A 25,558-nucleotide genomic window follows, 5' to 3' on the forward strand; every position below is an offset into this window, starting at 1 on the left:
CCACGTCTGGCTAATTTTGTATTTTCAGTAGAGATGGGGTTTCTCCATGTTGGTCAGACTCATCTTGAACTCCTGATCTCCAGTAATCTGCCCGTCTCAGCCTCCCAAAGTGCTGGGATTATAGGTGTGGGCCACCATGCCCAGCCGTTATTATTTTTATTTTTATTTTATTTTTTGAGATGGAGTTCTGCTCTTGTTGCTCAGGCTGTAGTACAATGGTACGATCTTGGCTCACTGCAATATCCACCTCCTGGGTTCAAGCAATTCTCCTGCCTCAACCTCCCAAGTAGCTGAGGTTACAGGCACCCACCGCCATGCCCGACTAATTTTTATACTTTTAGTAGAGACAGGGTTTCACCATGTTGGCTAGGCTGGTCTCCAACTCTTGACCTCCGGTGATCTGCTCCCCTCAGCCTCCCAAACTGCTGGGATTATAAGGGTGAGCCACCATGCCCAGCCAACTTTTGTATTTTTAGTAGAGATGGGGTTTCGCCATATTGGCCAGGCTGGTCGTGAACTGGCCTCAAGTAATCTGCTGCCTTGGCCTCCCAAAGTGCTGGGATTACAGACATAAGCCACCATGCCGGGCCCCTATCTCTTTATTTATATTTGAATATTTGGGTTTAAATTTTTTTTTTTGAGATTTTTTTTTTTGGGGGGGATTACAGACTTGAGCCACTGTGCCCAGCCTGGGTTTAAATTATTAATGGCAGCTGTGTTCGGAATAGGCTGGACCAGGATAGGTTCAGAGTAGGCACGTTGAGTTGGAATTTTCTGAGTATGAGTGTGGTGTGGAAATTCACAGCGCCACTTGATTGCTCTCCAGCAATCCTGTTGAGAGTTTGGAAGTGAAAGCAGTAGTACTTCAGGCAGAAGAGATGGCCTCTATGGAGTCCCAGAAGTGAGGGCCAGATATGGTGTCTCACACCTGTAATCCCAGCACTTTGGGAGGCTAAGGCAGGTGGATTGCTTGAGCTCCAGAGTTTGAGACCAGCCTGGGCAACGTGGTGAAACCCCATCTCTACAAAAACTACAAAAAATAAGGCCAGGCACAGTGGCTCACGCCTGTAATCCCAGCACTTTGGGAGGCTGAGGCGGGCAGATCACTTGAGGTCAGGAGTTCAAGACCAGCCTGGCCAACATGGTGAAACCCTGTCTCTACTGAAAATACAAAAATTAGCCAGGCCTGGTGGTGCACGCCTGTAATTCCAGCTACTCAGGAGGCTCAGGCAGGTGAATTGTTTGAGCCTGGGAGGCGGAGGTTGCAGTGAGCAGAGATCGCACCACCGCATTCCAGCCTGGGTGACAGAGCGAGACCCTGTCTCAAAATAAAATAATAAAATAAAATAAGATAAGATAAAATAAAATAATCCCACAAGTGAAACTGGGCAGGACAAAGTAGTGAGTAGAGGATAGATTGGCCAAGTTGCCTTTGGTCAGTGTCCACCCCTGCTTTGATGGCTGCAGAAGCTTCTCAGGGGATTCACTTGCCTTCTACCTCCAACCCAGGTGAATGGAGAAGTTAGAGGCTGGAGCTTTTAGGAGAAGTGGTTGAATGCCCATGAGTAGGTGACATATCCCCCACCTCCCTCTAACATGCATGTTTCCTAGTGAAGGGTGAATAGACAGCGGATACCTCATCAGGGCTTGGCAGCCAGGGGTTTTGCTGGCAGGAGCAGCTGTCTCTCAGATGCTTCTTGTGTCTGGATCTTGGGAGCCAATGGTCCTCATAAACCAGGGCAGCTCAGTGGGGTAGGGGGCAGGGCAGAGTAAGCCCACTCAGCTGCTCTCCAGCCACTCCAGCCACTCCAGCCTTCAATAATGCAATACTAGTGTAGAAAGACCTTAGATATCAGCTCATTGGGTGGGTTTCGTTTTGTTTGTTTTGTTTTGTTTTTTTCTGAGATGGAGTCTTATTCTGTTGCCCAGGCTGGACTGCAGTGGTGCCATCTCAGCTCACTGCAACCTCTGTCTTCCAGGTTCAAGTGATTCTCCCACCTCAGCCTCCTGAGTAGCTGGGATTACAGGCCCCCACCATCACGCCTGGCTAACTTTTTGTATTTTTAGTAGAGATAGGGTTTTGCCATGTTGGCCAGGCTGGTCTCCTGACCTCAGGTGATCTGTCCGCCTCAGCCTCCCAAAGAGCTGGGATTGTAGGCATGAGCCACCATGCCCGGCCATTGGTGGTGCATAAAACCCTCTGTTCTCTCTAACCTTTACCGGAATAATGGTTGGGAAACCACTGATCTAGTCCTGCCACCTCTTTTTTTTTTGAGATGGAGTCTTGCTCTGTCGCCCAGGGTAGAGTGCAGTGGCGTGATCTCGGCTCACTGCAACCTCTGCCTCCCAGATTCAAACGATTCTCCTGCCTCAGCCTCCTGAATAGCTGGGATTACAGGTGCCCACTACCGCACCCAGCTAATTTTTGTATTTTTAGTAGAGATGGGGTTTCACCATGTTGGCCAGGCAGGTCTCGACCTCCTGACCTCGTGATCTAGCCACCTTGGCCTCCCAAAGTGCTGAGATTATAGGCGTGAGCCACCGCGTCTGGCCACCTCTTTTTTTTTTTTTTTTTGAGATAGGGTCTTGCTGTGAATCCCAGGCTGCGGTGCCGTAGTGTGATTTTGGCTCACTGCATCCTCTGCCTCCCGGGTTCAAGCAATTCTCCCATCTCAATCTCCTGAGTAGCTAGGGCTACAGGCGTGCACCACCACACCCAGCTAATTGTTTTTTTGCATTTTTAGTAGAGTCAGAGTTTCACCATGTTGGTCAGGCTGGTCTTGAACTCCTGACCTCAAGTGATCCACCTGCCTTGGCCTCCCAAAGTGCTAGGATTACAGACATGAGCCACCGTGCCTGGCTATCTTCTTGTTAGCAGAAAAAATTGAGGCCTTCCTTTTCCCTTTCTGGGAAGAATGCCTCTCTCTGGCTGCCTCCTCAGTGTGAGGTTTGTGGAAGTGCAGGGTGTCTGCATCTTACCTGGAAGGATGGAGTTTTGTCGTCAGGTTGGCACTGAGCCCCTCACCCTAGTATCACTGATGTTTCTCCCTCCAGACTCTGCTCCTAATGCTGTATAGCACCCTGTTCTGAGGATTCCTGAGTTGGGGCAGGAGAGGAAGAGCCTGTGGGGAGGAGCCTGGGCAGGAATTGAAAACTTTGGCTCCTGGTCAACCAACCAACAAAACCTTCATTCAATTCCTATTAGGTGTCAGTGCTGGGGGCACCCACAGGTGTACAAATAGGGTCCTGGCTTTCAAAGGACTTGCCATCTAGTTAGGGGAATGACATATGAAGAGACTAAGAGGTGTCACTAGGGGGTGAGCAGTCACAGAGCCAATGGAACAGACAAGTGGTATCAAAAGGAGGGGGTGATACCCAAGGGCTGGAAAGATCTGAGAAAACTTTTTGGAAGAAGGTAGAACTTAAACGGAGTCTTGGAAGATGCAGTGATTTTCTTTTTTTTTTTGAGACGGAGTCTCGCTCTGTCGCCCAGGCTGGAGTGCAGTGGCCAGATCTCAGCTCACTGCAAGCTCTGCCTCCCGGGTTTATGCCATTCTCCCGCCTTAGCCTCCCGAGCAGCTGGGACTACAGGCGCCCGCCACCTCGCCCGGCTAGTTTTTTGTATTTTTTTAGTAGAGATGGGGTTTCACCGTGTTCGCCAGGATGGTCTCCATCTCCTGACCTCGTGATCCGCCCGTCTCGGCCCCCCAAAGTGCTGGGATTATAGGCTTGAGCCACCGCGCCCGGCCGATGCAGTGATTTTCTAGGTCCCCCATTTTCTTTCTTTTCTTTTTCTTTTTCTTTTTTTTTGAGACAGAATTTTACTCTTGTTACCCAGGGTGGAGTGTAATGGCGCGATCTTGGCTCACCGCCAAGATCAAGCAATTCTCCTGCCTCAGCCTCCTGAGTAGCTGGGATTACAGCCATGCACCACCTCACCCGGCTAACTTTGTATTTTTAGTTGAGATGGGGTTTCTGCATGTTGGTCAGGCTGGTCTTGAACTCCCACCCTCAGGTGATCCGCCTGCTTTAGCCTCACAAAGTGCTAGGATTGCAAGAATGAGCCACTGTGCCCGGCCGGGGTTCCCATTTTTAAACAAGGAGGATAATGGACTCAACGGAACATTTGAGTTGTGCTAGCATAGGAAGGAGATTCCAGGCTGCATTCCTAAAACCTGGGTATGGGAAATAATAGTAATAGTAGTGGTGGTAGTAGAAGGTACCTCTTATAAAATGCTTCTTTAGGGCCGGGCACGGTGGCTCACACCTGTAATCCCAGCACTTTGGGAGGCCGAGGAGGGCAGATCACGAGGTCAGGAGATCAACATCAGCCTCACTAACATGGTGAAACTCTGTCTCTACTAAAAATACGAAAAAAAATTAGCCGGGCGTGGTGGCGCGCGCCTGTAATCCCAGCTACTCCAGAGGCTGAGGCAGGAGAATTGCTTGAACCCGGGAGGCGGAGGTTGCAGTGAGCCGAGATTGTGCCACTGCACTCTGGCCTGGGCAACAGAGCCAGACTCTGTCTCAAAAAAAAAAAAAAAAATGCTTCTTTAGTGCCAGAAACTCTATCCTTACTATAGTGCTATAAGGTAGGTACGGTTCATCTCTGTCCTTACTATAGTGCTATAAGGTAGGTATGGTTGTCATCCCATTTTATAGATGAGAAAACTGAGGCACAGGCTCTCTGGATATTACTCAGCTAATAAGCGGCAGAGTGAGGATTGAACCCAGGCAGGCAGTCTGGCCCAAGGTGTTATTGAGCACCAAGCTCCACAGATAATGGTTTGGTTTTTTTTTTTTTTTTTTTGAGATGGAGTCTCACTCTGTCGCCCAGGCTGGAGTGCAGTGGCCGGATCTCAGCTCACTGCAAGCTCCGCCTCCCGGGTTTAGGCCATTCTCCTGCCTCAGCCTCCCGAGTAGCTGGGACTACAGGCGCCCGCCGCCTCGCCCGGCTAGTTTTTTGTATTTTTAGTAGAGACGAGGGTTCACCGTGTTAGCCAGGATGGTCTCGATCTCCTGACCTCGTGATCCGCCCGTCTCAGCCTCCCAAAGTGCTGGGATTACATTTTTTTTTTTTTTTTATTCAGAGCCTCACCCTGTCACTCAGGCTGGAGTGCAATGGTATGATCTCAACTCACTGCAACCTCTGCCTCCTGAGTTCAAGCGATTCTCCTGCCCCAGCCTCCCGAGTAGCTGAGATTACAGGCATGTGCCACCACACCCAGCTAATTTTTTGTATCTTTAGTAGAGACAGGGTTTCATCATGTTGGCCAGGCTGCTCTCAAACTCCTGACCTCATATTCCGCCCGCCTCTGCCTCTCAAAGTGCTGGGATTACAGATGTGAGCCACCACGCCTGGCCTAATTGTTCTTAAGGCAGGGAAATGGAGGCCTGAAGCAGGGGAGAGTCTGGATACATACCAAGTGCTGGCCCCCAACCTGCTTTTCTCCTACTACCACTCTCCCCCACCCCAAGGTGTGACTCATCTGCCATATGTAGAAAGGGAGGGCAAAGACTCCAGATGCCTTGCCATGTCCAACACACGGGACCCAGAGGCTGGACCCAGTGCTCCTCTCCTGTTCTCTTATCCCTAGATAGGTGACAAGTACATATCATTGTTTTTATAAAAAATTCAGAGGATGTTGGCCGGGCGCGGTGGCTCAAGCCTGTAATCCCAGCACTTTGGGAGGCCGAGACGGGTGGATCACGAGGTCAGGAGATCGAGACCATCCTGGGCTACACAGTGAAACCCCGTCTCTATTAAAAAATACAAAAAACACCGGCCGGGCACGGTGGCTCAAGCCTGTAATCCCAGCACTTTGGGAGGCCGAGACGGGCGGATCACGAGGTCAGGAGATCGAGACCATCCTGGCTAACACGGTGAAACCCCGTCTCTACTAAAAAATACAAAAAAAAAAAAAAACTAGCCGGGCGAGGTGGCGGGCGCCTGTAGTCCCAGCTACTCGGGAGGCTGAGGCAGGAGAATGGCGTAAACCTGGGAGGTGGAGCTTGCAGTGAGCCGAGATCGCACCACTGCACTTCAGCCTGGGCGACAGAGCTGAAAAGACAGAAAAAAAAAAAAAATTCAGAGGATGCAATTAATAACATTTCTGTCTTCCTCCCCTACCCCATCCCAGAGGATTTCAAGTTCTTCTATTAGGCCAAGAGGTCACCTTTCCCTTTCCCTATGGTGGGGGCACCCAGCTGGACATGGCCTCTGCCTGGTCCTATTGTAGTCTCTGGTTGGGGGCAAGGGCTGTCCTGTGGCTTAGCTTCTCTCCTCTCCCAACAGGGGGCTGTCTGGACAGTCCAGGAGTACCTGTGGGCAGACAGCCCTGCAAATACTTATGTTTAGAATTCTGAAAATGGAATTCATGGGACTGTAACACCTGTGTCTGGGAGCTGTACCTTTAAAAAGGGATAGCTTTTGGCCGGGCGCGGTGGCTCAAGCCTGTAATCCCAGCGCTTTGGGAGGCCGAGACGGGCGGATCACGAGGTCAGAAGATCGAGACCATCCTGGCTAACATGGTGAAACCCCGTCTCTACTAAAAAATACAAAAAACTAGCCGGGTGAGGTGGCGGGCGCCTGTAGTCCCAGCTACTCGGGAGGCTGAGGCAGGAGAATGGCGTAAACCCGGGAGGCGGAGCTTGCAGTGAGCTGAGATCCGGCCACTGCACTCCAGCCCGGGCGACAGAGCGAGACTCCGTCTCAAAAAAAAAAAAAAAAAAAAAAAAAAAAAAAAGGGATAGCTTTTAGGCTAGCCATGGTGGCTCACACCTGTAATCCCAACACTTAGTTGAGGTCAGGAGTTCAAGACTAGCCTGGCCAACGAGGAGAAACCCCATCTCTACAAAAAATACAAAAAGTAGTTGGCATGGTTGCGGGTGCCTATAATCCCAGCTACTCGGGAGACTAAGACAGGAGAATTACTTGAACCTTGGAGGTGCAGTTTGCAGTGAGCCAACATTGTGCCATTGCACTCCAGCCTGGATGACAGAGCGAGACTCTATCTCAAAAATAAATAAATACATAAAATAAAAATAAAAAGGATAGCTTTTAAAAATTAGCTGCATTTCTCCCATTATAAAAGCAGTATCATAGTACACAATGGAAGTAAGGCAGAAAAAAAGCAGTGTCAACTTGTAGAAAATTTAGAAATGCTGAAGTAATCTAATTCTACTACAGGAGATAGTTATTAACACAGTGGTGGACTTGGGCTTGTTCTTACCTTTTCTGAACCTCGTTTTTCGTTCTGTGCATGTGTTTTAATGTGAGTGAGCTCATTTTGTGTATCTAGTTTTGTACTGTATTTATTTTTTGATGTATTTATTTATTTATTTTTTGATACGGAGTCTCGCTGTCTCCCAGGCTGGAGTGCAGTGGCGCGATCTCGGCTCACTGCAAGCTCCGCCTCTGAGGTTCACGCCACTCTCCTGCCTCAGCCTCCCGAGTAGCTGGGACTACAGGCGTCCACCACCACGCCCGGCTAATTTTTTGTATTTTTAGTAGAGACAGGGTTTCACCATGTTAGCCAGGATGGTCTCGATCTCCTGACCTGGTGATCTGCCCACCTCAGCCTCCCAAAGTGCTGGGATTACAGGCGTGAGCCACTGCACCAGGCCTATGTATTTATTTTTTGAAGACAGAGTCTTGCTCTGTCACCCAGGCTGGAGCTGGAGTGCAGTGGTGTGAGCTTAGCTCACTGCAACGTCCGCCTCCTGGGTTCAAGCAATTCTCTTGCCTCAGGCTCCCAAGTAGCTGGGTCTACAGGCACCCACCGCCACGCCCGCCTAATTTTTTGTACTTTAGGAGAGACGGGGTTTCACTGTGTTGCCCAGGCTGGTCTCAAACTCCTGAGGTCGGGCAATCCACCTGCCTTGGCCTCCCAAAGTGCTGGGATTACAGGCGTTAGCCACCACGCCCGGCTTTGTACTGTCATTATTTAAGTTAGCATAGGAAGCAATTTTCTGTCATTATGTAGTTTTAGGCCTTTTGTTTTATTTCCAAATTTTATAAGTATGATAACACATTCATTGTTCAGAAAGTCAGATAGTACTACTATTGGGGTTGGAATGCAACTCTTAGCTCTTTCCTCATTAGATTCCTTTAGATTTTCACATTACATTATTTTCCTACTTTAGATTCCTTTAGATTTTCTTTTTTTTTTTTTTTTTTTGAGACGAAGTCTCGCTCTATCGCCCAGGCTGGAGTGCAGTGACCGGATCTCAGCTCACTGCAAGCTCCGCCTCCCGGGTTCATGCCATTCTCCTGCCTCAGCCTCCCGAGTAGCTGGGACTACAGGCGCCCGCCACCTCGCCCGGCTAGCTTTTTGTATTTTTTTTTTAGTAGAGACGGGGTTTTACCGTGTTAGCCAGGATGGTCTCGATCTCCTGACCTCGTGATCCGCCCGTCTCGGCCTCCCAAAGTGCTGGAATTACAGGCTTGAGCCACTGCGCCCAGCCACTAGATTTTCACATTAGATTATTTTCCTACTTTTTTTTTTGAGATTTAGATATTATCTATTGACTTTCTACCATGGAAAATAAGTCCTCATCATTCTTATGCCTTTCTGCAGACATTTCCCTTCCTCCAAAAATACCACCATTTTGAGCAAATTACTATGAATATGAAAATATTTTTTACAATGAAACTATGTATTACATAGTTTTTTCTTTTCTTTCTTTTTTTTTTTTTTTTTGGAGACAGAGTCTCACTCACTCTGTCACCCAGGCTGGAGTGAAATGGTGCAATCTTGGCTCACTGCAACCTCCACCCGCCAGGTTCAAGCAGTTCTCCTGTCTCAGCCTCCCGAGTAGCTGGGATTACAGGCACCCGCCACCACACCCAGCTAATTTTGTATTTTTAGTAAGACATAGGGTTTCACCTTGTTGGCCTGGCTGGTCTGGAACTCCTGACCTCAAGTGATACACCCACCTTGGCCACCCAAAGTGCTGGGATTATAGGCGTAAGCCACTGCACCTGGCCCATAGTTTTCATAAATACAATATTAACTCCTGATATTACATTTGTTCATTTTCTGTTATAAATGAGGTTGTTAAAAGTATTTGTATACAAAGCTTTTTTTTTTTTTTTTGGCCTGGCTACCTCTGCCTCCTCCAAAGCTTTTTTGTTTTTTTAATTTATGATTTTTATTAAGCTAAATTTCTAATAGTAAAGTACTAAGACATGGGAATGAATTTCTTTTTTTTACCTGTTTAAATTTGAAAATTTTTATTTTTAGAGACAGGGTGTTGTTTTGTTGTTCAGGCTGGAGTGCAGTTGGTGCGATCATAGCTCACGGCAGACTTGAACTCCTGGGGGCAAAAGGGATCCTCCAGCCTTGAGTGGCTGGAACTGCAGGCCTGTGCCACCACACCTGGCTAATTAAAAAAAATTTTTTGTAGATATGGGGTCTTGCTATGTTGCTCAGGCTGGTTTCAAACTTCTGGCTTCAAGTGATCCTCCTGCCTTGGCTTCCCAAAGTGTTGGGATTACAGGCGTGAGTCACCATGCCTGGCCTTTCTTTTACTTTTTTTTTTTGAGACGAAGTCTCGCTCTTGTCCCCCAGCCTGGAGTGCAATGGCATGATCTCGGCTCACTACAACCTCCACCTCTCGGGTTCAAGCGATTCTTCTGCCTCAGCCTCCCGAGTAGCTGGGATTACAGGCGCCTGCCACCACGCCCCGCTAATTTTTTTGTATTTTTAGTAGAGATGGGGTTTCAACATGTTGGCCAGGCTGGTCTTGAACTCCTGACCTCAGGTGATCCACCCGCCTTGGCCTCCCAAAGTGCTGGGATTACAGGTGTGAGCCACCACGTCTGTGATTGAAGACTGTCACACATTCAGTAAAGGATCTTAAGTATACTGCTCAATAAATTTTAGGTATGTATCTGCCATGCACCACCTTGCAGGTCCAGTCAAGATGCAGGATGTTTACATTACTCAGAAGGCTCCTCATGTCTCTTCTTACTCCTCATATGTCTTCTTAGCAATACCCACCCCGTTTCCCCTGGCAACATAATCACTTTTCTGACTTCTGTCACCATCAATCCATCAGTTAGCTTTACCTGTTCATGAACTGGAATGAACGTTTTGAAGGCTCTTGATGCACAGGCAGTGGGCATCTCTTTGGAAGATGTGACTTCTTGACTGCTCCCTGCCAGGGCTACAGCAGTTATCTGTGTAACCCTGGCCTTAGCTCCTTCAGGGCAGGAGACAGCTGCTCACTGCCCAGGCCTGTGCAGGCATAAACAGACTGGGGGATGGCCAGGCCCAGGGTGGGAGGCATATCTTGGGAAGTGGATTTCAACAGGTGACTTGTTTGACCAGGCCCAGCCGCAGCCCCAGCCCCAGCCCCAGCCCCAAGCCCAGTCTCAGCCACCATCGTCCAACAAGCGTCCCAGCAATAGCACGCCGCCCCCCACGCAGCTCAGCAAAATCAAGTACTCAGGGGGGCCCCAGATTGTCAAGAAGGAGCGACGGCAAAGCTCCTCCCGCTTCAACCTCAGCAAGAATCGAGAGCTGCAGAAGCTTCCTGCCCTGAAAGGTACTCGGCAACTGGTCACAGGGGTTGCTGTACCAGGTCTAGAGGGCATTGGGAGTTGGTGGAATGGAAGTTTTGGGGTATTTGGGGGGAAAGAGTTCCAGAGAATGTGGGAAGGGGGTGCCAGGGAGCAGGCAGGATGGTGGCAGGGTGGGTTAAGGGAAAGCCCTTGAAGGCAAGCAGGGCATCGCAGTGAAGGACTGCAGAGGAGAACCTGACTGCTGGGGCCCCCACAGATTCGCCAACCCAGGAACGGGAGGAGCTGTTTATCCAGAAGCTACGCCAGTGCTGTGTCCTCTTTGACTTCGTGTCAGACCCACTCAGTGACCTCAAATTCAAGGAGGTGAAGCGGGCAGGACTCAACGAGATGGTGGAGTACATCACCCATAGCCGTGATGTTGTCACTGAGGCCATTTACCCTGAGGCTGTCACCATGGTGGGCACAGGGAAAGGACACAGGGGGAACTGGCAGGGGGCCCTGGAGAAGCCCAGGTGGAGCTCTAACTGACCCTACCCCTCAGTTTTCAGTGAATCTCTTCCGGACGCTGCCACCTTCATCGAATCCCACAGGGGCTGAGTTTGACCCAGAAGAAGATGAGCCCACGCTGGAAGCTGCTTGGCCACATCTCCAGGTACCAGGGCAAGGGGGGCAGGTTGGCCCTGGCTGCAGGGAATGGGGCAGTTGGAGTCCTGCACGTCCTTGGGAACATCCCCTTAGTGGCGTGCCTTTTCCCCTATAGCTCGTGTATGAGTTCTTCTTACGTTTCCTTGAGTCTCCTGATTTCCAGCCAAACATAGCCAAGAAGTACATCGACCAGAAGTTTGTACTTGCTGTGAGTCCCTGAGTTCCTGTCCTTGCCCTCTCTTTCCATTCCATGCCCCACTCATCTGTCTCCCAGTGGCTCTTCCCCCTTATGCTGAATATATTGGGTTTCATCCATGTCTGGTATGAGGAGGCTATAAAGGGTTAAAAAACAAACAAACAAACAAACCAAAAAACCCTACTCTGGCCTTAAGAAACTAACAGCATAATGGTAGGAAACAAAAGCAACAGAGTACCTCTCTCCAGTCAATACTGAGGCATCACTTTGGTAGTCTCAGTACAAATACAATAGAATCAGCAATACAGTAGAATCACTCTGCTTTCTAAGACTTGCTGGCCCCCATTCCAGGGCACCTCTGCACTTCCCCTGGCAGGACCTATGTCACCGGGGCCCCACCTTCCCTGGCTGCTGCCTCACTGGCTGCTTTCCCTCCCTCATGCCCCTAGCTCCTAGACCTATTTGACAGTGAGGATCCTCGAGAGCGGGACTTCCTCAAGACCATTTTGCACCGCATCTATGGCAAGTTTTTGGGGCTCCGGGCTTATATCCGTAGGCAAATCAACCACATCTTCTACAGGTGAGGCCAGGAGCCCAGGCTTAGGAGCAAAGCATTCTGCTACTGAGGTGGGGTGGGAGCAGGGAGGTGGGGGGACTGTGCAGAATGTTGGAGGGACATCAGGGGTTGTCAAGAGCCATTTTTCTTCCCTCAGGTTCATCTATGAGACGGAGCATCACAACGGGATTGCTGAGCTCCTGGAGATCCTGGGCAGGTGAGAGGCTGGGTGGGGGCACAGATGCCTGAAAAAGGTTGGGACGATTGGTACACTGAACTTGGATCTGACCCTTTGGTCCTAACAAATGTCCCTTAATTCCTAGCATCATCAATGGCTTTGCCCTGCCCCTTAAAGAAGAGCACAAGATGTTCCTCATCCGTGTCCTGCTTCCCCTTCACAAGGTCAAGTCCCTGAGTGTCTACCACCCTCAGGTGAGCTGCCTTCCTCCTGATAATGTCCAACTCAGGCAGCAGAGAAAAGAGTGGGCAGGAAGGTGTTCTAGCTGGGATAGGGGAAGCACAGGGAGCAGGTGGGATAATTCCTTCCCTCCACCTCCCCTTCCCTTCTGGGATCTTGCTTCTGTCACTGACTTCTCTGAGAACTTCTAGGACCTACACCTCACCTCCCTTCTACCTCACACTTTTGCAGCTGGCATACTGTGTGGTACAATTCCTGGAGAAGGAGAGCAGTCTGACTGAGCCGGTAATTCCCCTTCCGGGCCCCAAGGCCCACCTCTTACTGTCGTCAGCATCACTTGCCAGTCTGTACCTACTGGGGGTAGCATAAGGGGGTGCTCAGGAGGGCTGTGACCTGACTGGTAACATGGTTTCCTCTCTGAAGGGGAAGTGAAACCTATATACACCTAGGAAAGAGATCTAAGGCAAAGAAACGGGCAGCTGGCTGAGATTACCCAAACTGTGCCCACCAGGGTGGGGGAGAGAGCAGGTGGGAAAACTTCCTGGAGACCTAGGCAGGTGCAAAGAATTTTCATCCCCATGCCCTCCTTGTCTCCTAGGTAATTGTGGGACTTCTCAAGTTTTGGCCTAAGACCCACAGCCCCAAGGAGGTGATGTTCTTGAATGAGCTGGAGGAGATTCTGGACGTCATTGAACCTTCCGAGTTCAGCAAAGTGATGGAACCCCTCTTCCGCCAGCTGGCCAAGTGTGTCTCTAGCCCCCATTTCCAGGTGAGACTCCAACCCAGCACATCCCAACCCCTGCCAGAAACTGAGGTCTTGAGTGAAACGGGCAGCACCCACCGAGTCCGCCTCTTTCCACCAGGTGGCAGAGCGTGCTCTCTATTACTGGAACAATGAGTACATCATGAGCCTGATAAGTGACAATGCTGCCAGAGTCCTCCCCATCATGTTCCCTGCACTCTACAGGAACTCCAAGAGCCACTGGAACAAGTAAGGCGCTGGGGTGGGGCTGGGTGGTGGAGATCCAGTTTGGGAAACTTTGAGGGTATGGAAGAACTAAAGAGCCAGGGGTCTCACCTGGTCACCCAGCAAGTGGGGCTGATGTCCCCTACATATTGATAGGACCTTGAGGGGCTGACTGGAGCAAAAAAATGCCTGCGCGCCAAGATCTCTGTGATACCAAACAGCAGGGCAGCGGCCTGTGTTATACCACTCCTTGGGGTCAGCTCTTCTGCAGCTCCTATCACAGCTTTGGAGATGTAATTCTATGCAGTGAGAAGCTGATGTGACCCTCTTTGAGAGTATGTGTAAAGAATCCCAGGATTTTAGGCCAGGCATGGTGGCTCACGCCTGTAATCCCAGCACTTTGGGAGGCTGGCGAGGTGGGTGGATCACGAGGTCAGGAGTTTGAGACCAGGCTGCCCAACATAGTGAAACTCCCATCTCTACTAAAAATATAAAAATTAGCTGGACGTAGTGGCAGATGCCTGTAGTCCCAGTTACTTGGGAAACTGAGGCAAGAGAATCACTTGAACCTGGGAGGTGGAGGTTGCAGTGAGCCAAGATTGTGCCATTGCACTCCAGCCTGGGCAACAGAGTGAGACTCCATCTTAAAAAAAAAAATAAGAAACTCTCAGGGTTTTGAAAAGACTTTTCTGCTAAAAGCAAGCACACTGTGGTGCAGATGCAGTCCATCATGCTGCATCTACATGCCCATCATGCTGCTGGGAGGCCATTAGTGTGGGTTAGAGAGTGGGAAAGGATGGGAGGTAGGCAGGGGTGAGGGAAGGATGGGGTGAAGAGCATGGGGTGAGGGAAGGATGGACACGTGGACCAATATTTGTGAAGACCATGAAATGCCAGTCTCAAACCAGGTGATGTGGCCAGAGCTCTCTTCTGATACTGCATAGAGGTTTGTGAACTGGATGTAGTAAATGACAAAGCTCTTAGCAGAGATACCCCTGTGAGAGAACAAATTGAGTTCCTCGCACTAAGGGCGGGCTCTGGCCTCCTACTCATTTTTCTTCCTGGTGGTAGGACAATCCATGGACTGATCTACAATGCCCTGAAGCTGTTTATGGAAATGAATCAGAAGCTGTTTGATGACTGCACACAACAATACAAGGCAGAGAAGCAGAAGTGAGTATCCCTCTCCCCGGGAGACTTTCATCTTCTACCACCAGCTCACTGTGTTTCTCTCAAGCCCAAACCCAATCCTACTTTTGCTCCTCAGGGGCCGGTTCCGAATGAAGGAAAGGGAAGAGATGTGGCAAAAAATTGAGGAGCTGGCCCGGCTTAATCCCCAGGTGAGGTTTTCCTGCCACTGCTGTGAACTGAGGGGCCAGCCCATCTTGAGCTGGGGGGGAGTTTCTTAGGGGAGGAATATGGGGCACACAGGCCTCCAAGCCTCTGAAGTGGCTCTCACCACTTGTCCATGTCTCCTCACTCAGTATCCCATGTTCCGAGCTCCTCCACCACTGCCCCCTGTGTACTCGATGGAAACAGAGACCCCCACAGCTGAGGACATCCAGCTTCTGAAGAGGACTGTGGAGACTGAGGCTGTGCAGGTGGGAGGGCAATGTAGCAGGGTGGAGCAGAAATAATAGTTCTGGAAGGGAGAGGAGACGGAAACAGCAGAGCCAAAGAATAAGGGGAGGAAACAATAGAATTCACTGGGAATTGGTCACCGTTCCTCTCCTTGTCGCTATTCACACACAGATGCTAAAAGACATCAAGAAGGAGAAAGTGCTGCTGCGGAGGAAGTCGGAACTGCCCCAGGACGTGTATACCATCAAGGCACTGGAGGCGCACAAGCGGGCGGAAGAGTTTCTAACTGCCAGCCAGGAGGCTCTCTGACCCCTCACATTCCTACCACAGGGCCACAGCCCACTCAGCCCTTGGACACTGCCCAGGCCCTCCACACTCTGCTCCCTACTGGCTGACTTGGGGGAAGGCAGCGTCTCTCTAGCTACTCCAGGGAGGGGGATGCGGGCACTTGAAGCAGGGACACCCACAGAGTGGTCCCTCTTCTCCCCAAAAGGTGTTCATGCCTCCCTGTGGCTAGTACAGGCTGAGCACTAAGATGCTTAGTGCTCAGACAACCTGGGGATGCCTGTCCCCTACCTGCTCCTCACCCACAGCTACCTGAGGCTGCTCTGAGAAGTACACACAGGAATACATATGCTCCTCTATTCTTCCCTTCATCCTCATTTGAACGCCAGGTGTCTCCCCTCCTCTCTCTCCCCTGCAGAGGCATGTAGGGAACAGCGGAGATTATTCTCACCAAAGTTATGTCAAGCCCCATTGGCCCCTGGAGTAGCTGGAGGGAAGCCAACGCCCTGCAGCACAAACAGGCCCCCCAGCCCCAGCCATGTGCTGGCAGATAGGGTTGTATTATTTTTTCTTACCCCATGCCTGACCAAGGGAGGTCAAAAGGAGAAAAGTATAGGCTGTGGACAATAACTGATGAATATAGGGCCCAGACGGACCAAGTGGGGCCGGGGAGGGATGAACAAACACCCTACCCCATGCCCTGTCTTTGGTGAGCAGCAGCCCTGGGGTCACAGACATGGAAGGGTCCACCTGGGGCTGACTGCTTTTCTGTGCTGTTGGTTCCCAAAACTATAAAGAAGGAAGCAGGGAGCGGTGCCCCAAGCATGGCTCCTGCCAACACCTATTTATTTCCTTGTTTGTGCTATGCTAGGCAGGCCTTCTCTTGTCCCTTGTAGGTACCTTGGAGGGGCCAGGGGCTGAGGAGGGCTGGACCCAGGTTCCAGGGGCGCAGGCAGTGCGGCTTCTGGCTGTGTACATAGGGTGCTTTATTCTCCACAGAGTGATACATACTAAGGTGGGTTGGGCTTGGGCCGATGTCCCCATATGTACAGAACTGAATAAAGTGGGTCTCTGAGAAGTCTGATGTGCCTTGATGTGGAAAGGGAGATGGGGAAGATGGAAATGGACGTTACAACCAGGGATGTGTTCAGTCCTGTGCTGGTTCTGGCCTGGAATGTAGGAAGATAAGGCAGCTCTCACTGTGGTCACTTCCAAGCAGGAGATGCCTGCCGGGCTTGGAGGGCTTTCTGTACCACATCTTCCCACTGGGCATCCGATATCTCCCGAGCCCAGGCAGGAACCCCTGGCGCAGGCAGGCTTACTCCAGCCATCGTCCTTTTCACCAGCTCTACATGTTCTGAAATCAGAGCCAGAGGCCAGTAAGGTATAGAAATAACGGGACTAGCTCCCCTCTCCAATCCCTGAATCAACCCAGAGCCCTTGGGCTGGTAGGGCCACCAAATCCATCTTGTTACTTCAAGGCAAGCCTGCCCATCCCCAAAGCTAGCAGAAGAGCATTTCACTTGGACTCTGAAGTCTATAAAATCTTAGTTTACAAACTCTCTTTTTAGGATAGGGTCTTCCTCTGAAACTTCCTTCTACTGACTCATGCCAGTTCATTTCCTTAGTAATTATTCCAGAATGAAAGAATGATCTTTTACCTGGGTCCATGGGAATAGAGCTGTGGTTGTTCAACGCTGTAGCTCCCTCCTCATCTTCATCTTCACTCTCTAACGGTGGGTCTGGCAAATGAAGCCCCAGGGCCTGCAGAGCCAGAGAAGACTGTTTGGGTCCAGGCTTTCAGGGAGCCCAGCTTCACCTGTTCCTCAGAACCATCTGAGGTTCCATTCTGATGGTTCCTCAGAACCATCCCTCCTCCACCCTACCTGGATTCGATCCTGGATGTCAGCAACTACATCTCCATCCCCCACTGGTGCCAGTTCCACCTCCTCTTGTTCAGGATCTTGGTTCAGGGGCTGGTAGGAGTAGCCAGCTGGGCCCGACCCCGTTTCCTCCTGCTCTTCCTCAGGCTCCTCACTGCTCCAATCCCCAGTGCCTTCTGAAGGGCCCTGATGTGGTCCCAGTTCCTCAGTCTGATTGGGGAAGATACGCTCAGGGCCCATGGTGTCTCCCCCTAGAACTACTGTTGCCATCCGGGCAGGGGCTGCAAGAACAGGGAAGCGGTAGGACAAGGATTGGATGAAACCAGGCCCACGTTCATCCTCTCATCATGTCTTTGTGGTCTCCTGTGTGCAGAAGAACCAGCTCCTCCCCGAGGCTCCTGCATCCTCCACCCTCCGCCCCGCTTCCAGCCTCTCGTTCCTCCCCCTAAGTCGGGGCTCTTATCTTGAACCAGGCCCCACCCGCCTTGCTCCGCCACTTCCTAATTAAACGCCCAACCGGAGGCCCTGCCACCTCCTAAAAGACACCCCTTCCAGAACCCCGGCTCCCCCGCCACGCCTCCCCCGCGACTTGGGAACTCTGGGTCATCAGAGTCCCCTAAACAGGGCGTACCCACCCCCTTCTCCCCTCTCCTAGAGGTCCTCCTCTGTACCGCCTGACAGATGCCCTTCAGGACCCATGGGCTCCCCTCAAATGGCCCCAGCTACAGCGTCCCCCACCCGCCCCCATCCGAATCCCAGCGCCGGTGCTTCCGCGCGCCTCACCCGCTCAGAGCCCGTGGCCTCCACTTCCGGCGGGGCAGGAGGTGCAGAAGTTCCTAGTCCTCCAGCCCCGCCCCATGCCCATGATTGACACTGGCGAGGACGAGGAGTGCGTCCCTTGCCCCGCCTCCGTCATGCGCAGCCCAGAAAACAAAGGACTGCATTACCCAGTGGCCTCCTCGGTCTTGACACATATTTACACATGCGCAGAATCTCTCCTACGCCCCTGCCCACTCAGCCCTCTAGTCCCTCAGGAAACGTGTGGACTACAAGTCCCGGAATGCCTCGGGGACTTAGCTACGACTGCACGTGCGCGCACAGCTGCCCGCCGGAAGAATCGAGCTTGGCTGTGTTTATCTCGTTGGGGACTAAGGCGTCGGTTGGCGCGCAACGGGTTCTAGGCTGCAGGCAGCGCGAGGACCCGCGGCCCCGCCCCGGCTCGGCCTGGCAGGTAGCCTGGGATGGGTGGAAGGGCAAGGAAGAATTAGGGGGCTGAGGACGCGCTGTCTAGAGCTGGAGTGGCGGGGGAGGGGCCTGAGAGTGATGAGGTGGGGGTGGGGAGGGAGCTAGGGGGATGATGGGAAAGGAGAGTGTTAATGGGGAAAGCGGGTCTAGAGGAGGATGGCCAGGAGATGGGTAGGAGAGACCTGGTGTCTGGAGGAAGCAATGAAGGAAATGGGAAGGAAGACTGGGCTATGAATACAGGGAAGCTGAGCATAGTGGAAGGGGAGGGGTGACTGGCGTAGTGGGCTAGAGGAGGCCGGAATCTGGAAGAAGACAAGGATAGAGTCATATGCAGGGAGGGATATCCGTGGTCAGGGCATGTTAATTTTTCTTTCCTTAGTGGAGGTGGGAAAATGGAGGGCTGTTGGGTGGAGCTTGGAATGGTAGGAGAAGGAAAAATGAGAAAACTGCAAAGCTCTCACGAGATCGAGAAGGGCGAGAAATGGGGAATAAAAAGTGCAAGAGACCAGGCAGGTAGATACATTAAGGGAATAGAAGAAGCTTGAAAATGCTTGGTGGTGATGGAGGATTGGGGAGACCCAGGGATAAGAGGAGCCCCTGAGAGCCTGGGGGCTTGTTCTCCTTGAATTTGAGTTGTTCTTATGGCAGAGAAACTAAAAATTTTTTCTCCACCTTTGGCTGGAATTGCTTATCTCTTCTCCTGTGCATATTTTACTTTACCTTGACATATCTGAAGGGAAGAATAGAGGATATAAGGAAGGATGGAAGACTTCCATTCTTAAGCCCATCGACCTCCTAACAATTTCCACAAGCCCAGACCCAAGATATTTTGGAGAGCAGGAGTAATGAAGTGAGAGTAGCTTCCTCCTGGGGCTATTTCAGGATGGGCCCCATGGCTATTTAAAGCTTGGGGTGTGGAGTTGGGGGAGGTTGGGTGGGTGGGACTAGCAAGCCAGCTGAAAGCCATGTCTCTTTCCTGCAAGGGGCCTCCCTTATTAGAGCTGTTTTTGTGCCTGAGGTTTTGCCTGGCCCTTTCCTCTGCCAGGGCTTCTTAAACAGGGAGCAGATGATGATCCACCCAAACTCAGGAGATGCCTGCCAGCAAAAGCATTGTCAGTTGCAAGGATTTGCCTGAAAAAAACCTCAGATGTACCCAGGTGTACCTGCCACTAGGTTGACTGGTTGTGTTTGAGAGACCATGACCAGCTGGGCGCGGTGGCTCATGCCTGTAATCCCAGCACTTTGGGAGACCAAGGCGGGCAGATCACCTGAGGTCAGGAGTTTGAGACCAGCCTGGCCAACATGATGAAACCCCGTCTCTACTAAAAATACAGAAATTAGCCGGGTGTGGTGGCAGTCGCCTGTAATCCCAGCTATTCAGGAGACTGAGGCAGGAGAATCCCTTGAACCCGGGAGGTGGAGGTTGCAGTGAGTCAAGATTGCACCATTGCACTCCAGCCTGGGGACAAGAGTGATCCTTCTGTCTCAAAAAAAAAAAAAAAAAAGAGACCATGACCTCTCATGCTCAATCTTTCTCTTGTCCTGCCCAATGGCATTTTTTGCCTCCCTTCCCCTTTTTCTTTTCTTTTCTTTTCTTTTTTTTTTTTTTTGAGACAGAATCTCACTCTGTCGCCAGGCTGGAGTGCAGTGGTGCAATCTGGGCTCACTCCAACCTTCGCCTCCCAAGTTCAAGCAATTCTGCCTCAGCCTCCTGAGTAGCTGGGACTACAGGTGCACGCCACCATGCCCAACTAATTCTTGTATTTTTAGTGGAGCCAGGTTTCACTATGTTGGCCATCTCTTGACTTCGTGATCCACCTGCCTCGGTCTCAAGGTGGTGGGATTACAGGCGTGAGCCACCATGCCCAGCCCCTTCCACTTTCCATTGCACAGTCCCACCTCTATCCGCCTTTCAGGAACCCAAGTTGTGGAAGAACTTCTTCCCTCTTTTCTACTGGAAATGACTTGTTCTCTACCACAGTAGCAGGGATGGGAAAGTGGCAGGAGGAGAAAACCCCTCCCTCTATCCCCATCCCCCAAGCCTAAGCATACACATACCTTTCTGGCTTAAGTCCTGGCAGCATACCAGGCACAGCTGTCAAAGGAACTCCTTGTGCCTGTGGGGGTCCCTGGGTGACCCCAATGACAACAACTCAGCTTGACAAGAGCTCCCTGTGAGGGGCTAACCAACCACGGTAACATGGAGGTCCCTTCCTGGATCAGTCCTACCCTATCTTGGGTAGGGGGATTGTTCTACTCTAAAAGCCTGAAAGCTTTTCTGCTTTGAGGCATTCATGCTGCCAGCTTTCGATGGACTGTCTGAGGCTGGCTGGGCTATTAATAGCTGTGAGTATTTTGAGATCCCTTTCCCCACCTTAAAGAACACAGATTCTTAGAGAGGTGGCAGTAAGCAGAGCAGAGACAAGAGAATATACCATTTGGGAAGGGGCTTCAAGTTTGTGCCAAGCCAGGGACAGAGTGGAGCCTCCATGAGTAGGTGGTGACCATGATCAGCAGATTCTGAGCTGGCAATCAAGTGGGGGTGGCCCCACCCTTCACTGTTGGAGAACACTGGGCCAGGGCTAGCTCCCTGACCTCGGCAGCTCCCTTGGGGCAGGGCCAGCCACCTGAGCTGTGACTAGTGTCCCTGTGGAGGGGTAGTGTGGGAGGGCCACCAGGGTGACACTTGGAGGCAAAGGCTGGTTCTGGGCAGAGTCACAGTGAGCTGGGCAGAAGCCTTGCCTGAGGATCCTGTGGCCCCAATTTGTGTGCAGGTAGCAGAGGCAGCAGGCCGTGCCGGGGGGGCATGTTGCTGTAACCAGTGGTCCAGGGGATGTTACGGTGGACAGTGCACCTGGAGGGCGGGCCCCGCAGGGTGAACCATGCTGCAGTGGCTGTTGGGCATCGGGTATACTCCTTCGGGGGTTACTGCTCTGGTGAAGACTATGAGACGCTGCGTCAGATAGATGTGCACATTTTCAATGCAGGTAAGCCAATGCTGAGGCTGTCCCTGAGTCCCCACATCAAGATGGGAAACGGGCTGCTGATGAGGTTTGGCTGTGGTCTCTGGGACCAAGGGGATTGGGGAGGAACATCTGGTTTGGGAAAGGTGGACAGCCTGGAGGGAAGTTCCCAGGGCTGAGCAGAGCTGTGCCCACAGTGTCCTTGCGTTGGACAAAGCTGCCCCCGGTGAAGTCTGCCATCCGTGGGCAAGCTCCTGTCGTACCCTACATGCGCTATGGACACTCAACCGTCCTCATCGACGACACGGTCCTCCTTTGGGGCGGGCGGAATGACACCGAAGGGGCCTGCAATGTGCTGTATGCCTTTGACGTCAGTGAGTATGGATCTCAGAGAGGCTATGTCCTTCTAGATGTTGCCTCAGTTGCCTGAGAAAGGTTTGGGTTGGGGGTCTTGGGGAGTGCAGTACCCCGGAGCTCAGGAGGGAGTGTCATAGATGGTGCTTAGTTGAGCCATTTTCTCATCTCCTTCAGATACTCACAAGTGGTTCACACCCCGAGTGTCAGGGACAGTTCCTGGGGCCCGGGATGGACATTCGGCCTGTGTCCTAGGCAAGATCATGTACATTTTCGGGGGCTACGAGCAGCAGGTAGGTCTGGGAATAAACTAAGAGGTTTAGGGTGAGACTGAGAAGGAGGGTAAGGGCAATTTTGGATGGCGAAATGGGAGGCTTTGGCTTGTTTGCAGGTTTTGAGGGGAAGGATGGAGGGTCAGAGAGTGACCGTTGGCTCCCTCTTTTCTTCCTCCTTTTCTCTTCCTACTCAGGCGGACTGCTTTTCCAATGACATTCACAAGCTAGATACCAGCACCATGACATGGACTCTTATCTGTACAAAGGTCTCCTCTTTCTTTTTTCTCCCAAATCCCCACCCTCCGTTGAAGAAATGATAGGAAGCTCAGTCAGAGCAGATCCTCTTCCAGCCTTTGTTCTGACCCCTCCACCATCTCTCTGCCTCTGCCCAGGGCAACCCTGCACGCTGGAGGGACTTCCACTCAGCCACAATGCTGGGAAGTCACATGTATGTCTTTGGGGGCCGTGCCGACCGCTTTGGGCCATTCCATTCCAACAATGAGATTTACTGCAACCGCATTCGAGTCTTTGACACCAGAACTGAGGCTTGGCTGGACTGTCCCCCGACTCCAGTGCTGCCTGAGGGGCGCCGGAGCCACTCGGCCTGTGAGTGTTTGTTACTTCCCTGTGGAGTTCCCTTCCTGCCAGCTTCACACTCTTGATGTTTTCTCTGTCCTTCCAGTTGGCTACAATGGGGAGCTGTACATCTTTGGTGGCTATAATGCAAGGCTGAACCGGCACTTCCATGACCTCTGGAAGTTTAATCCTGGTAAAGAGCACTGCGTTTAGGGCAGGAACAAGGAGCAATTGAGGTGGGAGGAAAAGAAAAGAATCCTGAGGAGGTGAGGGATGGGGGTGGGGAAGATACCTGGACTAGGCAGGTATTGAACTTCCATATAAATTTCTCTTCAGTGTCCTTTACCTGGAAAAAGATTGAACCGAAGGGGAAGGGGCCATGTCCACGCCGGCGCCAGTGCTGCTGTATTGTTGGTGACAAGATTGTCCTCTTTGGGGGTACCAGGTTAGAAAGAGAGAGGGAAGGGCTCAGGGAAGTGACAAATGGGAGAGTGGGAGGTATTTGAAAAGGGGGTCTCATGGGTTGTTTTTGTCTTACTTTCATCTCTCTTTTGATCCTGACAGTCCATCTCCTGAGGAAGGCCTGGGAGATGAATTTGACCTCATAGATCATTCTGACTTACACATTTTGGACTTTAGTAAGTATAGTTATTCCTGAATTGCTCCTGCCATCAAGGTCCCTGTCTTTGGGTGGTGATATCCAGGACTGGACCCTTTCCTCACCTTTGACCATCTCTTTTCCATAACTTCTCCCTTAAAGGCCCTAGTCTGAAGACTCTGTGCAAACTGGCCGTGATTCAATATAACCTAGACCAGTCCTGTTTGCCTCATGACATCAGGTACAGTGAGTGGTTGGAAGGGAGGGATTGGGTGAGCGTGAGTGAGCAGCACAGGTGTGACCTGATTAGCTTGGTCTCAGAATGGAGGAGACAGACATTATTGTTCTGCTGGAGATGTAGTGTACTTGTGCGAAATGAGATGGAAGGAGGTGAATTGGCAGCCATCATGTAAAACTGTCAGCAGAATAAATTATATGAAAAAAAAATCCAGCTCAGCAGCATCACTTTCTGAGACCTAAGCTTATACAGTTATTTTTGTGAACATGCTGAGAACTGATTAAATCTTAGAACCTAGCTGCAAAGACAAGTTTAGGAGCCTCTGGATCACATTGGTTCCAGAAGATCTGGCTGCTTCCCTTTGAATTTCAGTCTTAGGTTCCAATTAACCACCAGATGTTACTTTATGTATAATTTTTCAGGTTCAAATTAACCACCAGATGTTACTTTGTATATAATTTTTCCTGTCTGGGTCATTCTGAGATAGTTCCTCTCTTAGTATCAGTTCAGTTTAACTCTTGCTGGCTGGGCATGTGCCTCACACCTGTAATCCCATCACTTTGGGAGGTTGAGGTGGGCGAATCACTTGAGGTCAGGAGTTCGAGACCAGCCTGGCCAACATGGTGAAGCCCTGTCTCTACTAAAAATACAAAAATTAGCTGGGTGTGGTGGCAGCCACCAGTAGTCCCAGCTACTTGGGAGGTTGAGGCAAGAGAATTGCTTGAACCTGGGAGGCGGGGGTTGCAGTGAGTCGAGATTGTGTCACTGCATCACTGCACTCCAGCCTGGGTGACAAAACGAGACTCTCAAAATAATAATAATAATAATAATAATAATAATAATAATAATAATATGGTCTAATGGGTGGGGAAGGCCTCAGGAAGGATAGGAGTGCTGAGTCAGAGCCTTAAAAGGATGGGAGTTGAGAGCAAAAATGGTTATTCCTGGTGGGGGTGAGGCATTCCTGGTGAGGGTAAGGTGGAGGGGCTGTCTGGTTGGCTCTAAGCAAAGCAGGAAAGGCAGGTTGGGATGTTGACTGACATGTTTACACAGATCTCAGGTGCCTGGACACTAGAATATACATATATATATATATAAACATAAACCGGAAATCCATATGAGCTTGGAGGTAGAGGAGTGGGTGGTGTTGGATTTGGTGGTGGGTGGGTTCTGATTGTTAAACCTAATAGGGCTGTTAAATAAGAGGTGGCTGTGGGTGGTTGAGCTTTAGGAAGTTGGAGGGACTGGTGTGTTTATAGCTTGGTTCAAGCATCCCTGGGCTTGGGCTGAGGGCCCCCTCTTCTTTCTGTCTGTTGTTGGCCTTCCAGGTGGGAGCTGAATGCCATGACCACCAACAGCAATATCAGTCGCCCCATCGTCTCCTCCCATGGGTAGGAGGAAGTTTCTGCCACCTCCCCTCCTGAGCCTGCTGTCATCTACACTGCCCCTGCCCATCTGTCACCCACCTGCTCCTTTGACCCCTGGACTTGGTATACCTCCATGTGGAGTTGTTGGGCGAGAGGTGTTCTCTGTGCTGTGAATTCAGTGGGGAGCTGTAGCGGGGTGGGGGCCAGGTTCCTTCCCCCTTGGGCCGAGGGCCCCTTCCCCTTGGTGCTCTGTCCCCATCCACCTCCTTTCAGCTGCTCCTGGGCCTCAGCTCTGCCCAGGGCCAGCCAGGTTCTGTTGGGAAGGGAAGGGAATGGGGAGAAGGGAGAAGCAAGCAGTGTCTGAGCCTCAGGAGCTTCCCCCTCCCCCTTTGCCTATCCCATCCCCCTGCTTGAGCCTTGAGCCTTGACTGGGAGCTGAAAGGAGTTGCAGCTGTTGGCATGAGACCTCCTTCTCCCCGTCTTGGGGAGGCGGGGACCAGCAGATAATCCCATCCTTCCTTGAGCTGTCGCTGTACCCTGAAGCTCAGCCAGCTCAGATTTTATAAAAATTAATTAAAACCTCCAAACGTGTCGTGTGTTTTTGTGGAATACGGTGGAGAGGGCTGGAATTTGCAGTGGGGGCAGGGTGCTGAGGACAAGCACCCTGAGGTTCTGGCTTCTCAGCCAAGGGTATTAGGAAACCAAATGCCACCAAGGCCTGGCCCAAGCTTCTCGGGCGTGGAACCCAGCGCCCTGCGACTCGGGCAGAAGGTTGCGACAATCTTTCCAGAGTGGGCTATCCTTTGGGCCGGCTCCCTGGCTGCCGGCCGCGCAGTCTATTTTCTGCCTATTCGTCACTGGGAACGCCGGAAGAGGCGGGGCG

At 51.3% G+C, this 25,558-nt stretch overlaps 3 protein-coding genes across 5 annotated transcripts in view; 2 read left to right on the forward strand and 1 right to left on the reverse strand.

Annotated features, from left to right (window-relative positions):
- The window catches only part of PPP2R5D (protein phosphatase 2 regulatory subunit B'delta), a 29,338-nt gene extending 13,084 nt beyond the window's left edge, over positions 1 to 16,254 (forward strand). The window contains exons 3-16 of the mRNA XM_010369694.2: positions 10,335 to 10,551; positions 10,785 to 10,984; positions 11,070 to 11,180; positions 11,289 to 11,381; positions 11,819 to 11,949; positions 12,083 to 12,142; positions 12,249 to 12,357; positions 12,575 to 12,628; positions 12,942 to 13,112; positions 13,207 to 13,334; positions 14,382 to 14,483; positions 14,578 to 14,650; positions 14,795 to 14,911; positions 15,063 to 16,254. Of these exons, the coding sequence (XP_010367996.1) occupies positions 10,335 to 10,551; positions 10,785 to 10,984; positions 11,070 to 11,180; positions 11,289 to 11,381; positions 11,819 to 11,949; positions 12,083 to 12,142; positions 12,249 to 12,357; positions 12,575 to 12,628; positions 12,942 to 13,112; positions 13,207 to 13,334; positions 14,382 to 14,483; positions 14,578 to 14,650; positions 14,795 to 14,911; positions 15,063 to 15,200 (1,704 nt within the window). The 3' untranslated portion in view covers positions 15,201 to 16,254. The remainder of the gene's footprint in view (positions 1 to 10,334; positions 10,552 to 10,784; positions 10,985 to 11,069; positions 11,181 to 11,288; positions 11,382 to 11,818; positions 11,950 to 12,082; positions 12,143 to 12,248; positions 12,358 to 12,574; positions 12,629 to 12,941; positions 13,113 to 13,206; positions 13,335 to 14,381; positions 14,484 to 14,577; positions 14,651 to 14,794; positions 14,912 to 15,062) is intronic.
- On the reverse strand, positions 16,139 to 17,967 carry MEA1 (male-enhanced antigen 1). Of its 3 annotated transcripts, none has more exons than XM_010369692.2 (4): positions 17,843 to 17,967; positions 17,063 to 17,340; positions 16,838 to 16,940; positions 16,139 to 16,533 (listed from the first exon to the last, which is right to left on the reverse strand). In XM_010369692.2, the coding sequence occupies exons 2-4, from the start codon at positions 17,327 to 17,329 to the stop codon at positions 16,382 to 16,384; spliced, it is 522 nt and encodes a 173-aa protein (XP_010367994.1). In that variant the 5' UTR covers positions 17,330 to 17,340; positions 17,843 to 17,967; the 3' UTR covers positions 16,139 to 16,381. The 3 variants fall into 3 exon arrangements, with proteins under 3 accessions (XP_010367994.1, XP_010367993.1, XP_010367995.1); XM_010369691.2 differs by having other exon boundaries at positions 17,731 to 17,885; XM_010369693.2 differs by lacking the exon at positions 17,843 to 17,967 and adding an exon at positions 17,691 to 17,709.
- An 80-nt stretch (positions 17,968 to 18,047) lies between these two features.
- Positions 18,048 to 25,262, forward strand: KLHDC3 (kelch domain containing 3). The gene is made up of 11 exons (XM_010369696.1): positions 18,048 to 18,290; positions 21,079 to 21,291; positions 21,465 to 21,641; positions 21,799 to 21,914; positions 22,091 to 22,162; positions 22,289 to 22,502; positions 22,579 to 22,665; positions 22,809 to 22,917; positions 23,037 to 23,110; positions 23,233 to 23,311; positions 24,637 to 25,262. The coding sequence occupies exons 2-11, from the start codon at positions 21,138 to 21,140 to the stop codon at positions 24,701 to 24,703; spliced, it is 1,149 nt and encodes a 382-aa protein (XP_010367998.1). The 5' UTR covers positions 18,048 to 18,290; positions 21,079 to 21,137; the 3' UTR covers positions 24,704 to 25,262.
- The last annotated feature ends 296 nt before the right edge of the window (positions 25,263 to 25,558 follow it).

Source organism: Rhinopithecus roxellana, chromosome 4 (assembly GCF_007565055.1).
Source record: "Rhinopithecus roxellana isolate Shanxi Qingling chromosome 4, ASM756505v1, whole genome shotgun sequence".
Classification (NCBI taxonomy): Eukaryota; Metazoa; Chordata; class Mammalia; order Primates; family Cercopithecidae; genus Rhinopithecus; species Rhinopithecus roxellana.

Coding starts and splice junctions, on each gene's coding strand:
- MEA1 (XM_010369691.2), bottom strand. CDS start 17,758: ATGGGTCCTGAAGGGCATCTGTCAGGCG. Junction 16,941..17,062: donor ACATCCAGGATCGAATCCAG/GTAGGGTGGAGG, acceptor CTGGCTCTGCAG/GCCCTGGGGCTTCATTTGCC. Junction 16,534..16,837: donor CTCTATTCCCATGGACCCAG/GTAAAAGATCAT, acceptor CTCTGATTTCAG/AACATGTAGAGCTGGTGAAA.
- KLHDC3 (XM_010369696.1), top strand. CDS start 21,138: ATGTTACGGTGGACAGTGCACCTGGAGGGCGGGCCCCGCAGGGTGAAC. Junction 21,915..22,090: donor TCGGGGGCTACGAGCAGCAG/GTAGGTCTGGGA, acceptor CTTCCTACTCAG/GCGGACTGCTTTTCCAATGA. Junction 23,312..24,636: donor TGTTTGCCTCATGACATCAG/GTACAGTGAGTG, acceptor TTGGCCTTCCAG/GTGGGAGCTGAATGCCATGA.